This window comes from Eschrichtius robustus, chromosome 5 (genome assembly GCF_028021215.1).
Source record: "Eschrichtius robustus isolate mEscRob2 chromosome 5, mEscRob2.pri, whole genome shotgun sequence".
Taxonomy (NCBI): Eukaryota; Metazoa; Chordata; class Mammalia; order Artiodactyla; family Eschrichtiidae; genus Eschrichtius; species Eschrichtius robustus.
In genome coordinates this window covers 9,129,831-9,144,546 of record NC_090828.1, presented here as the reverse complement: position 1 = coordinate 9,144,546, position 14,716 = coordinate 9,129,831, and the positions used below count along the sequence as shown (strand labels likewise).

The following is a 14,716-nucleotide window of genomic DNA, read 5'->3' as shown; positions in this document are numbered from 1 at the left end:
AATCAGATACTACATTTTTCTGAAACATCTCTTAAGTCAACCTTTTGTGCCATCTCTAACCCTACAACTTTTGGAACTTGGGCATCAATTTTATAAGCTCCCCGTCATTGAGCCATTGGGCTAGATTTTAAGTCCTTGCTCATTTTTGCAACCATTTTTGATACAAAAATCTTTCAAGTTTAGGTTTGCAGCAGCTATCTGACCTATAGAGTTGAGCATGAAGTCCCCCTTGAGACCTAATATTACTGCCTTTTATCTCTGCCTCTTTATCAAAGTAAATCTTCAATGCTTTTAGTTAATTTGCATTTATATCTGTGCATATCAATTTCCTCATCTGTAAGATAAGGATAGTATTAGTCCCTGTTTGACTAAGTCCCTAATTTGACTAAATTTGCTCTAAGGATAAAGTAAATTAATAGAGGTAAGGTCTAAGGATAGTTCCTGGCACACAACAAGGACTCAAAAGATGTACAACTTCATTACTCTTCTCACCTTGCTGCTCTGTTGCTTGGGAAACACATAAAACACGGTTTCAGTTTTATTTAGAACGACTTGGAGTAAAAGAAATATAGGATATATCTCAGTTAAACATCATCTTTGTAACTAACTAAGTCTAGACCAGGGTTCCGCAAACTATGGCCCACAGGGCAAATTCAACCCATGAATTGTTTTGTAAATAAATTTTTATCAGAACGCAGCCACAGTCATATCTTTCCATTTATGAATTGTCTATGGATGCTTTTACAATAAAACAGTAGAGTTGAGTAGTCACAAAGGAGATTGTGGTCCACAATACCTTAAATATTTACTATCTGGCCCTTTACAGAAAAAGTTCCTAATTTCTGATCTAAGCATTTGATATTTTTCTTGAAGTACTAGGTAAACTCCTAAAAAGTGACATTTGAATGGTATTTTTGCAAAACACTACTATTTGCAATGCAATGTTATAAAAAGAGACATTTATGTTATTTTTCTACTTCCTCAGGGAGAAAAACAGTCAACACTGGGCCTTTGAAAAGAGGCAGAAAAAGAGGTAAAAATAAGTGATTAATGCAGTTTTAATAATTAAACATCTAAATTTGTATTTTATAATCCATGTTTTTAGTGATCAATAAATTTTCTTAATTGGCTTACAGAGCCGATAGCAAACGTTAGGATAGTCCTTGGTCTTGGTCAATTTCGACCACATGACAGGATGGTGATAACACCCGCTCCGTTGATTAGTCAGTCGACCTGTGAGAGACCCCAGGCCTCCTTGGGCCTGTGCAGGGCTCCTCTCACTGCACTGATAACTTTTGAGGAGGGCAATATAAAGAAAAATATATAAAAGGTATGACTCACATGATATTTCTCTCACCCTTCTCTTGCCCACATAGAGAGCCATAGGCTCCCCACCAAGGGGGACTCTGGGTGGTAACACAAGACCTATGTCCTAATTCCTAAAATTCCTTTGACTGTGTAACTTTGGCTTGTCAGCTGTTCTTTCTTGCTTCAATTTCCTCCTCTGTAAATTGGTGGGTGGCAGGTGAATTAGACCGAATGGCCCCCTACACCCACCCAAGCTCTAATAGAACTGACTCTGGAAGGACTGTTGACAGCCTACCCTCCCCATCCAGAGAGAAGCCCCCAGACCTGTCTTTAAAGGATCCTCCTCAATGTTGGCCAGAAGGGCAAGAGAAGGTGCTCTTGCTACTGACATTCTTTCTAAGACTTTCAACAACTGCTTCAGAGGAATTAGATGCCAGCACCCTCACCCAAGGATGTACAGAAACCCTCTCCCTGAGCAATTTGCAGTTTCTTCTAGAGCAAATTACCTTCTAGCCACAGAGAAAGCTCACATGAAAGAGAAGTGAAACAGAGAGCAAGGTGGGAAGACAGACATTGCCCCTGCTGGGGGTCCCATTGCAATCCTGCTTTTTTCCCCAGGTGAGCCCTCAAACGGGGAGAAAAAATTAAAAGTTGAGGGTTTTTTCTCCATCTGTATGACTTCAAAGCAATAATATGACTATAAATCTTCCTTCAAAACAGCAGGAGGAAAATTATCATGCAATAGGTAGTTGGGACCAGCAAGCTTGGGAATCAGATCCTTCCACAAGAGGTTTGTATATAGGATTTTAGATGATGGTGGTGGAGGTTGACGTTATCTTTATGTACCTAACCTGCCTAGAAATGTACCTGATTCATGGGGCAAATCCTTCCATTACATTTTAACTTATAAAGAAGTATCTCAAGATGGGTGAGGAGAGACGGTACACAGCTTTAGAGCAAGATGGAATGAAGAAACCAATGCTTCCTTGCAGGTCCAAGAATTCCCAAAGAAACATATACGGATTTTCAGCTTCCTGAACTTTCTGTGACTTGTGGTGAGGCGAAGGGGATTTTATACAAGGAGAAAATGAAAAAAGGTGGGCTTCGTGGTCTTCTACACTTTTCAACTGGAAAACTCCCATGTGAATAATATATTATACAGGGGGTAGACACCTGTACTGGGGGTCTCTAGGTTTGGTGACTGACTAGGAGGACTGAAAGGACTCAGCATATAGTTGAACTCATGGCTGTGATTTATTAAATTGAAAGGATACAAAGCAAAATCAGCAAAGGGAAAAGGCACATGGTACAGGTGTCAGTTTCCAAGAGTCCTCTCCCAGTCGGGTCACCAGGACACACTTAATTCACCAGCAATGAATTGTAACAACACATGTGAAATGTTGTCTGCCAGGGAAGCTGCCCTGAGTCTAAGAGTCCAGGGTTTTTATCAGGGGTTAGTTACATAAGTACCCTCTGCCTAGCACATGCCAAAACTCCAAACTCCCAGAAGGAAGGCAGGTGTTCACATAAACCATACTGTTTGTATAAATAGTTAAGGCACAGTGAGCTACCCTTAAGTTCTGGGAGTGGTGAGACCCCTCCCCAAATCCAAGTTCCCAGATACCAGCCAAGCACCAACCTTGCAAGCAGACTTTCTAAAGAAAGCAGCCTCAGTTCTGCTCTGTTAGCTCTTTTTCCACACAGCATCCCAGATAGGCTGGAGGAAAGATGGCATTCCCACTCTTTTAAAATTAATAAACATTAGCCTACCAGGCCATCTCCACTTTCCCCCATGGAAAAGGTCTACAGGTGCCCATCCAGCACCCAATACAGGGGCAAGTGCTTCAATAACAGGATGGAAGATGTACACATTTGAGAAATGCAACAGCAACCTTCACAGCCACATTCCCTATAACATCTGTATGGCCTTGTGCTAACTGGGAGGAGCACAAGATTTAGACTCAGAAGACCTGGATTCGAGTTTCAGCTGTACCAAGAGTGTCTATTTTGTATGGGCCAAGTTACTAAGTCTCTGTCATCCTGAACTGTCCTCTACAAAATGAAAATAATAATAAAACCTTCCTCACCGTATTATTATGAGAAAAAACAAGATAACAGATAGAAAAGTTTGCAAATTACAACTGTTAAAGTACAGTACAAATGTTCATCTACCATAATTGATTCCCTCCTCCCAAAATATGGTTCTTTAGGTACCAAGAAATATAAATGTTTTCCCAATGATTACATAGCATATATATAATTTAATTTCTCCCACTTGATAACATTTCTACAATTGCTTTTAACATAAAATAGCTATGAGTCCAAAATATGAGCAATAATTGATTGCCATTTGCTGGCTGATCAACTTTTGTATAGGACAAGGCAGACATGGCTGTGGTGACAGTTGACACACGGCCCCATGTGTGACCTCATCTGCTGCCTCAGATACTCAGCCTGGCTCTATCCCGGGTCTCAGAGAAGAGAAGGGAAAGAATCTTGCCTATTCTTTAGAGTCATCCATTGTTTTCTCTTTTTTTTTTTTTTTTTTTTTTTTAAACAACAGCTCCTGTTTATTTTTTAATTTTTATTTATTTATTTAATTTATGGCTGTGTTAGGTCTTCGTTTCTGTTCTAGGGCTTCCTCTAGTTGTGGCAAGCGGGGCCACTCTTCATCGCGATGCGCGGGCCTCTCACTATCGCGGCCTCTCTTATTGCGGAGCACAGGCTCCAGACGCACAGGCTCAGAAATTGTGGCTCACAGGCCTAGTTGCTCCGCGGCATGTGGGATCCTCCCAGACCAGGGCTCGAACCCGTGTCCCCTGCATTGGCAGGCAGATTCTCAACCACTGCGCCACCAGGGAAGCCCTGTTTTCTCTTTTGAATATAGTGAAATATTTTTTTAAAGTAAATGTTGGTAGTAATTACTGTCCTTCTCATTGCATGAGGGTCAGAGTATGCACACAGGGCAGGAAGTCTGCTCCTGCCCTCGCCTTTCGGACTGCTGTGGAGCCCCAGAGAGGGGACTCAGCTATCCTGCTGCAGATTATGAACCCAAAACGAGTAGCCCAGATTCACGTGGGGGGAGGTCAAGTTCTGGGGTTTTCACAGTTGGGGGCACACCCTGGCCACAAAGGGAGCTCAGCTTGTCTTGGTCTCACAGGCACCTCGGAGAAGTGTATACAGAATGCACATGGAAAGTGGTTCACCCTCAGGGAATTTGAAATTGAAGGAAACCGCAAAGCATCCAAGAACTGGAAGCTGAGTGTGCGCTGCGGTGGATGGCCCCTGAAAACCTTGATTCAGGTATTCTAATGACAAAGCGCTACAATCAAGGATTTAGTGCCACAAGTCATCAACTTCAAGCTTTAGCAGAATTTCCAGAAAACCATCATGACTCCCCTTGCCCAGGTCGCAATGCGTATATTATCACTAACATTCCATGTGGGTGTTATATTTGCTGGCTTACATTACAGCTTAATCCTCCAAGTGCATAAACTCTTACACTTTAATTTTTTTTTTAATTTTTATACAATTTTTAAAGGCTACTTTCCACTTACAGTTATTACAAAACATTGGTTGTATGTTGTACAATACATCCTTGAGCCTATCCTACACCCAATAGTTTATACCTCTCACTCCCCCACCTCTATGTTGCCTCTCCCCCCCACCCCACTGGTAACCACTAGTTTGTTCTCTATGAGTCAGTTTCTTTTATGTTATATTCACTAGTTTGTTATATTTTTTAGATTCCCCATATAAGTGATATCATACAATATTTGTCTTTCTCCATCTGACTTATTTCACTTAACGTAATGCCCTCCAAGTCCATCCATGTTGCTGCAAATGACAAAATTTTGTTCTTTTTTATGGCTGAATAGTATTCAAACTCTTACATTGTTGAAGGTAGGACAGTAAATTGTGGCCTTGGCACTGCCACTAATAATTGCCACTGTTTAGTTTGGTCACAGGAAAGTAAACTAAATTTGGCGGGGGAGGGTCTTAGACTTTTGGTGGGGGGCAATGTTGAAAGTAACAATAATAGAACTATGTATCTGAAAATAATACATCAGAATGAGTGTTTTCTGGATAGCCATCTGAAATTCATTCTTGAAAAATAATATTTTTTAATGAATTTTAAAATATCTCTTTGGTCCTCATCTCGGCCCACTGATGTGGACAAAACGGGCCAGGTCTCTGTCACAGATGAACCCATGCCTTCTGATGCTTCCTGTCACATGCCCCAGACGGTCCTTCCTTGTGCCACTCTAATGATGAGCAAATAGTTATTGAATACATCTAAAGCCACAGGGACTGTAAGGTGTGGCCCCCAGCCCCCAACCAGGAGGAAGGCTGCACATTTATAAACACAGGATTGCACAGCTCATAGATGCCATAATGAGATTCTCTGGCAGGAGGAGATGCAGAAGCTCAGGAGAGGGAAGTTCATTTCTGTCTTTGAGGTTGAGGACAGTTTCATGGAACAGTTTGCACGGAGCTGGGTCTTAAAAGAAGAATAGTTCTGACAAGCAAAAATGTCATAATGAGGAATTCTACATAGAAAGGATGGCATGAAAATCCTCCCCATGACTGTCAAGAAGTTGTGGGTTATAAGTCTCAATACATGAGCTGGGCTGATTGTGGAGGTCCTGCGGCCCCAGAAAGGAGGCTGAACCCTTCATTTAATCATGGGGGAATCGTGGAAGGTTTGGGTTAGGGACTGACAAAGTTGAAAGAGTGTTTTAGAGGTATGAATCTGATCAAGGAATGCAAGATGGATTAGAGGGTAGAGTGCTTTAACCCATGGAGACCTCAAATGACCTTCACCACCTTTCTGCCTGATCCACCCCACTCAACCTGCAAGGCCCAGCTCAAACAGCACACTCTCTGCTGAAGTCCTTTAAAATTCACTGAATTTGTTTCCTATTGCTGCTATAACAAATTCCCACAAACTTGGTGCCTTGAAACAATGTAAATCTATTATCTTACAGTTCTAGAGACCAGAAGTATGAAATCAGTTTCACTGGACTCAAGTCAAGGTGTCGGCAGGGCTGGTTCCTTCTGGAGCCTTCCAGGGAGAACGTGTTCCTCCCCTTTTTCAGCTTCTGGAAGCAGCCTTCATTTCCTGGCTCGTGGCCCCTTCCTCACATCACTCCAACCTCTTCTCCTGTCAACACCTCTCCTACTACTCACTCTGATTCTCCTACCCCCTCTTGTATGGACCCTTGTGATTACATTGGCCCTACCCAGATAATCAGAATCATCTTCCATTTCAAGCTCCTTCATTTAATTACATTAATAAAGTTCTTTTTACCATGTAAGTTGACACATTCATGGGTCTGGGGATTAGAACAAATTCATGGGTCGGGGGGGGGCATTATTTAGCGTACTATACTCAGCCATCTCCGGATCCCAAAATACTCCATGAGGGCACAGTTTACACTTTATCATCCTTACCCCACTATATGCCAGGTTTTCCCACTTGTCTCCCCAAAGGCCTGGATACCTTTGTGTGTCCAAGGCCACTGATGGGGCCTGCCAGCTGTCAATCACTCACCAGGTGTGTGCCAATGGAGCTATAGTATGCAAGGTATAAAGATAAAAGCTAGAGGGGTACTGGGAGAATGGAAAGGGAGTGGTGGGTATAGAAGTGGTTTTAAAGGAAAATCTGGCAAAACTTTATAAGGAGAGCAAGAGAGAGGATGCAGTTTTTAAAGCTGACTTTAAAGCTGAGTCTGGATAACAGAGAGCACCATGTTACAGACTTGGAGAGGGAGGTTATTTTCCATGAAGACCCCTTGAGTTTGTGTTGACAATGGGACATGAGTGGAAGGTAGTGGAATTACTGATCTCACAAAGTAGAGACAAGGACCCTTCACAGCATGAATCTCATTTTTCTTTCAGAGAGAATTTCTACCAAACCCGCCAAGAAAAATAAAAAAGGTAATTATCACATGACCTTCTGGCCATGTCTCATCTACCATATTGTTGATTTTCCATCTCTCTGGCTTTATTTTATAGTTTCTAAATTAACCAATTATGTTGAAATTTGATTTTATAATATGGTGCTTTTACACTTGCTACTTCCAAACATTTCAGTGTGTGAGGCCAGGATTTCTTTGAGCATTAAAATATTTGAGATAGAGGTGCAGGGGTAATCCTTAAAAATAGATAATGAGGCAGAACTGACCTTGTACATTTGTTTTAGAAAAATATGTGAATGGCATACAGTAAGTCCCCAACGTATGAACCTTCAAGTTGCGAGCTTTCAAAAATGCGAACGTGCGTTCTCATGTCCAATCACGTAAGTTAGTTCCCATGTCTGGTGTACATTGTCACGTGCGTGCATCCTCTACAAGTGGTTGTGCTTTTGTGTACTTTATTGTACAGTACTGTATAGAGTACAGTAGTACAGTGTCTTTATTTCAAGCTCAGGATGTCTGAAAGCAAGTGTAAAAGCAGCGATGATGTAGCTGGTACTGCCAAGAAGAGCCAGGAATTGAAGGCCCAGAGGAAGGACAGAGAGAGACAAGAGGAAGAAGAAGTAACTGAAGAACCGAAGAGATTCACGACGTAGGAAATGGCAAGGGGATTTTCTTTATTTGAGGAGGCACTGTTATTTTTTGAGGCGCAGGACCCGAATGTAGAATGGTACGTGAAGGTTGCAGCAGCCATTCAGAGTGTAATCCAGTGCTACCGTGTCATCTATGATAAGAAAAAAAGAGCTACTACCCAGAACGTCACTGGATCGTTTTCTCAAGAGGGTAGATAGAATTGAATCCAGCAAGGAACCAGAACCTGTGCCATCAACATCAGGCATGAGTGAAATTGCAGCTTGCCATCCGTCTCCTATTGCTGACGACCCTTCAGCTCTACCATCTCCCACCTCCTCTCCCTCCTCCAGTCAGTAACTCTTCTTGCCTGTTCACTCGATGCCAGCCCCTGTATGCCAGCTGTTGTACTGTACTACTGTACTTTTCAAGGTACTATACTGTAAGCTTAAAAATGTTTTCTTTACTTTTTGAGTTTGTTTTTTATGTATTATTTGTGTGAAAAGTATTATAAACCTATTACAGTACAGTACTATATAGCCGATTGTGTTAGTTGGGTACCTAGGCTAACTTTGCTGGACTTACAAAGGCACTCTTGGAATGGAACTCTTACTGTACTGTCTTTTTTTTTTTTTTGGAGTATAGTTGATTTACAATGTTGTGTTAGTTTCAGGTGTACAGCAAAGTTAATCAGTTATACACATGCATATATCCACTCTTTTTTTTTTTAGATTCTTTTCCCATATAGGCCATTACAGAGGGCATACTGTCTTAAAATTAGACATAAAAGATGAAGTTGGAGCTGGAAAAGCATGATTTTGAAAGGCACAAAAAAGTACATTTAATGACTATTGCTTTCGCAACACTGATTTTATTTTCATCGGTTTTTCTGGGTTCTAGCTTTAATGAAATAAGAATTGAGCAAAATGGAAACATCTCATGGTCACTCTAGCTAACCTAATATAGACCTAATGTAGAGTCCCCCTTTGGAATGGATATATAGCCATATGTCACCTGGTAAAGCAAAAAAACAAAACCTCTCCTTCACATGCACACACACTTATGCTAAGTCCTTTTTCAAGGGAAATTTTATTTCCTTTATGGAGATGACCCGTTAGAGAATAGAGTGATTGGGAAGCAGATATGCCCTGTGGGAGAGGCTGCTGATCTGGAAAGTTCTTTCCTTTGTCTAGGGGCCTTTGGCCCCAACAGAGGGGCTTTGCAGACTGCAGTTCCATCTACGAAGGCAAATTCTCTCTCCTTCAAAGTAGCATGTGAAGTTCATGGACCAGTGGTTTCTATGCTGTGTGGATTTCAGGGAAGGCAGTCAGATAGTTGATGTCTTCCTCTCCAAGACTGGGTGTGAGAGAGAACATGTGAGGTGAAAAAAGGAAATAGAAAAACTTCCATTTTCCTGACCTCCGACAGCAGTGACCTTGGTCATCTCAGTCAAACCAGGAAGTTGAGGTCTTCACAAAGCTGGTTTCTGGGGCTACCAGCTCAACTGAATTTATGCTAAAGACTCAATAACTAAGCTCTGCATCCACTGGGTTTTCCGAAGAAAGAGATGCTATTTGCTCTGTTCATTAAGACCAAACGTTTCTGCCCAGTCCTAGGGAGTCAAGTCAAGCCCATAGTAGATGCACAGCATTTCTAACTTTCAGTTCGTACAATCATAATTGGTACAGCTGATGGGAGCATTCCTCACCTCTGACAATTCTTGGTTCTGTTGGGGAATGACTCTGCCATGGCATCCTGGTGACCTTGCATGTTTCCACATAGGCCACATAGGCAAGACTTGCCTGTAGCTGATCTAAGTCTTGAGAATGCCCTATGATCCTTACAGAACATGAGAGCCTGGGAAGCTTCTGAGCAGCTGCTACAAGGCCATTTCCTACTCACCACCTTATCTCCCAGAGGTTATCATGACACACTCTCCTCGTGTTCCAAGTTCTGATGAGGTATGAGTCTGTCTGCCTCCTTTTTAGGGCACAAAAAGTGCTTAGCTGTAACATGAATGTGAAAATGAAAAAATGCTACTGCAAATAACAGCAAGTTCTTACTAGTCCCAGAAGAAATGCCTTCCATATAACATTTCTGCAGAGGTTATATTGGGACTTGCCAGTATTCAATGCTACTTACTTTTCATGAGCATGCCATATCAGGGTGGCCTGCCCTTCGAAATGTAGCAGAAGTTGAATATAAATGCCCAAGGGCTGTTCCTGGTACAACAGCTTGTTTAGTTAATGCAACAATTTTTCCCATAAATATATTTATAACCCTGGTCTGTCAACATCAGTATAGTCTCAATGATATGTCAGTTTTTAGAGAAAATCAAAACGTAACTAAAAATTAAATAAATTAAATAAATAAAATAAAATTAGAAGAAAAAAAGAAAGTGAAAACACAACCTACAGAATGGGGAAAAATATTTGGAAACCGTATATCTGATAAGGGATTAATATTCAGAATATGTAAAGACTTCCTGAAGGTCTGCAAACGATTCAATTCAAAAATGGGCAAAGTATCAACAGACGATTGGTTTAAGAAGATGTGGTACATATATACAATGGAATATTACTCAGCCATAGAAAAGAATGAAATATTGCCATTTGCAGCAACATGGATGGACTTAGAGACTGTCATACTGAGTGAAGTAAGTCAGACAGAGAAAGACAAATATTATATAACATATATGTGGAATCCAAAAAATAATACAAATGAATCTATATACAAAACAAAAACAGATTCACAGATGTAGGAAACAAACTTATGGTTACCAAAGGGGAATGGGAAGACCAGGATGGGATAAATTAGGAGTTTGGGATTAACAGATACAAACTACCGTACATAAAACAGATAAGCAACAAGGATTTACTGTATAACACAGGGAACTATATTCAATACCTTATAATAACCTATAATGGAAAATAATCTAAAAAAAATATATATATATATATATAATATAACTGAATCACTTTGCCGTACACCTGAAACTAACACAATATTGTAAATCAGCTATACTTCCATTTTTAAAAAATGGGCAAAAGACTTGAGTAGACATTCTCCAAACAAACAAGATACACAAATGGCCAATAAGCAAATGAAAAGATGTTCAACATCATAAGTCATTATGGAAACGTAAATCAAAACCACAGTGAGATATCACTTCATATTTACTAGAATGGCTATAATAAAAATAATAATTTAAACACACACACAGAAAACAACAAGTACTAGTGAGGATGTGGAGAAATTGGAACCATCATGCTTTGCTGGTACGGCCGCTGGGGAAAACAACTGGGCAGCTCCTCAAAAAGTTAGACATGCAACTACCATACAACCTAGCAATTCCACTCCTAGGTATATATCCATAAGAAAGCAGGAAATCAAACAGATATTTGTACACCAATGTTTACAGCAGCATTATTCACAATAGCCAAAAACTGGAAACAACCCGTGTCCACCAACAGATGAGTGGATAAATAAATGTGGTGTATACATACAATGGAACATTATGCAGCCATAAAAAAAAAGAATAACAATTTTAGTATATGCCACTACATGGATGGACCTTGAAAACATTACGCTAATAAGCCAGACACAGGACAAATGCGTGATTCTAATTATAGGAGAAACTGAGAATAGGCAAATTCATAGAAACAAAAAGTAGAATATAGGGTACAGGACTGCAGAAGGGGGTGCGTGTGCAGGGAAGGAGGAAGCTTTTTTTTAATGCGTACAAAGTTTATTTTGGGGACGACAAAAATGTTTTGGAAATATATAGTGGTGATGGTTACACAACATGGTGAACGTATTTAATATCACTAAATTATCCACTTACAAATGATTAAAATGATAAATATTGTTATATACACTTCACCACAATTTTAAAAATACTAACTGGAGGGGGCTCATATTATTTGAATCTGGAGCTTTGTGTTAATTATTCCAACTAAGTCGTCACCTGGTGCTCTCTTGAGAGCCAGGACACTGGAGCTGAGCATATTTGGGGACAGAAAAGTAAATGGGGTGGAGGGGAGGCAAATTCTCAGCCTAGTGGAGAGCGAGATCTTACAGGTCACTCAGGTCCTGACAAATATCAGAAACTTCTCAGAGCCACATCTGAGCTTCTTACTCTCTTGGTTTCGACTATCTACAAACAAGCAGTGGCAGAAAGCCCCGGGTGTCCGCTTTTAAGCAAGCCTTCCAGGGGGTCTGCTCCTCTTCTCCCTAAATTCCACCACACCCTGGGGTGAACTAGGTGACCAGGTAAACTTAATGGTTTAACAGAAAACAAAAGTGAAGAAATTCAGGATGAGGAGGAATTCCTGTCCCTTGCACCTCGTTCTTCCCTAAAGGAAGGAACCCTGTTCTGACCCAGTCCCTTCCTGCGTCACAGGATGAGCCACTGAAGCAGCGCTTGGGTAATAAAAGGTCAGGCAGGAGCGGTTTTCTTCTAGCAAACACCGGATATGGAAAACGGGGCGGGGACTCCCCCTCCAGCCCCGGATTCGCTCTCCTTCTTGCACAAGCTCCCTTACTGGAAGTCAGCTGCTGGCGCAAGTTCAGCCCGGCTGGGGGCCACCCACTCACTTTCCCGAAGCACCCGCCCCCAACCGTCTTCTCCCTAAGCCCCCACCCAAGCCTTCCCCAGTCAGCGACCTGATGTCCTGGGGTCCTTCAGGAATCTGCTGCAGCCTTCGGCCGGTGTCAGTTTTCATCCGGAGCACACAGAGCAGAATGAAAGGGAAGACTCTACTACTGGGTTTTGTTTTGTTTTTAATTCTGATTTTACCAGACGAAACTGAACTTTAAATTTGCATTTTACCGTCCTTTCTCTCGGTACCGCTTTCCTCTCTCCAGACCCTCCAGAAAGTCTACACTGCCCTCTGGTGGCTGAATGTTGCTATTGCACAGTCCCCTTTAGAACTGTCTTGAACCTTTTCCTCTCCTAATTCATCCTGTTGTCTCTCCTGAAAAAGTAGAATTCATTCCTTAACCCTCTAACCAAAGAGCTCAAAACCAAGGTTAGAAGTGATATTATTTCCTTCTAAATAAAAGGGAGTGAAATAATGGTTTTCTTGTTTGGCAGTTCATAGGCCCGTAAGTGATTTGTGACCTAGACAGAGAAGTCTTAGTTCAAATAGTGAGGATGCCCTGTGTCTTTGACTCTTTTCCACCCGCTTTCTGAGCTGTCCATCTTCCTAGGTCCCTGAGACCTTCATTGGGCTTAGGAGTCCTCAAGGACAAGGCATCCCTGCCCTCTGGATTTCCCCTTAGGCTGGGAACACTCTGCCCCTCAGAGAACTCACACAGTGAACCAGGGGGTCCCTGAAGCTCCAGAGCAGTGAGGTGGTGCCTGCATATTCATCTGGACAGCCTCCGCCTCGGCACAGAGCCTGCTGACGTCCATTGGCTTGCCCTATGGACTTTCTCCTCTGTGAATGCTTCCTGCAAGAGGAGCCTCAATGGTGGCTTGAACAGAGAAGAAAAATCTGGGTATTAAGGTGAGCATAACCACAGCTGACAGTTATCTTTTTAGGGGAGACGAGAAGTGGGTTGTTGTAAGTGGACACCGTGTTGGGGAGGGCTCCATCCCTGCAGCATCGTAAGTACTGTCTAGCACGAGTTAATGTGCAGCATGTGACCATTGTTCAGGAGGTGATGGGTGGTGGAGAAATGGCTCCACACCAGAGGTGATGTTCCAGTGGAAACTCTTTCTGTGAAATGTGCGGTTGGCAGACAGAACGAAAATCTTTGTATGTTCATGAGGAGTCCTACACAGAGCACAGAATGGGTCTTCTCAAACTGACAACCATAACTAAGGTGGCATCATGGCTCTGGCCCCAGGAAATTATATCCACATAGAACATCTGCCAAGGGCAAGCAAGCATCTGCAGCAGGAGCAACATGCCTGGAGTTAAGTGTTTCCCAGCCTTGTGAAGAGGAAAACAGCCTCCGTAAGCAAAAGAACTTCACGTCACAAATCCTGGAAGTTAAAATCCCAAGTAACAAAAAAATGCTTAATGTGTTTCTCCCCAGCACAAATATTAAGAATGCTTTACAAATCCTCAGTGTTTTAGTGGAGAAATACTGTGACCTCTTTCAGATGTTTATCATTACTCTTTCCTTATGACCTTTTTGAAGAGTGCTAATAGTGGTCCACAATGTTCCACTGCCCCATCCCTTGCTAAGTGTCACTAGCTCTCATCTTTCTTACCTGCATGTCATGAGGTTCTTCCTTCCCAGCTGACCCCAAAGCAACCCATGGAAGGGGGAACAGGTTGTATTCATGTTATAATTTTCAAAAGAGTTTACAACTGTCATACAAATATAAAACAAACACGTGTCAGTGGTTTTTTAAATTCATTTCATTAATGAGAGAACCAGAAAAATGTTTAAAACTAGTTCAAAAGAGATTTTGAAAAACTGAGATTTATGTCAAAGAAATGCTGAAATGAATTTGCTAATATATACAAAACTGGTTAATATCCCACTGGGACATAAACTCTTTGAGGTCATCTTTTCTACCAGAGAGTACTCAATTGCATCTCTCGCAGACAAAATTCATTTGTATGACTATGGATAAGAATTATTTACGAAGCTTTCAGATAAGAATCATTTATGTTATTATAGCTTTCTGCAAGTTAACTTCTACCTCTTAGAGTTATAAAATATTCAAGGCCGTAAAAGGTCAATCAAATTTGCATAGCCAGCACTGCATTAAAAGAATGCCCAGGTAATCTCTTCATTTTTCTTGACAATGTATGAAATAGAATGTGTAAGTTGATGTGTTAAGGAACTGGGGCATGATGGCCCCCAGTCTCTGGTTGTAAGCACTTTCCTCCTCCTTTGTT

The 14,716-nt window shown here is 41.5% G+C and overlaps 1 protein-coding gene across 4 annotated transcripts in view; it reads left to right on the top strand.

Annotated features, from left to right (window-relative positions):
- LOC137765063 (nuclear autoantigen Sp-100-like) overlaps positions 1 to 13,154 on the top strand; it is an 84,851-nt gene extending 71,697 nt beyond the window's left edge. For 2 of the 4 annotated variants that reach the window (XM_068544256.1, XM_068544259.1), the window contains 5 exons: positions 986 to 1,033; positions 2,301 to 2,405; positions 4,469 to 4,611; positions 7,210 to 7,248; positions 13,068 to 13,154. In XM_068544256.1, coding sequence (XP_068400357.1) covers positions 986 to 1,033; positions 2,301 to 2,405; positions 4,469 to 4,611; positions 7,210 to 7,248; positions 13,068 to 13,139 — 407 coding nt within the window. In that variant the 3' untranslated portion in view covers positions 13,140 to 13,154. Of the gene's footprint in view, positions 1 to 985; positions 1,034 to 2,300; positions 2,406 to 4,468; positions 4,612 to 6,296; positions 6,318 to 7,209; positions 7,249 to 7,513; positions 7,729 to 13,067 lie in introns of those variants that run through there. The other 2 variants (XM_068544257.1, XM_068544258.1) reach the window with 2 other exon arrangements.
- Positions 13,155 to 14,716: the final 1,562 nt, after the last annotated feature.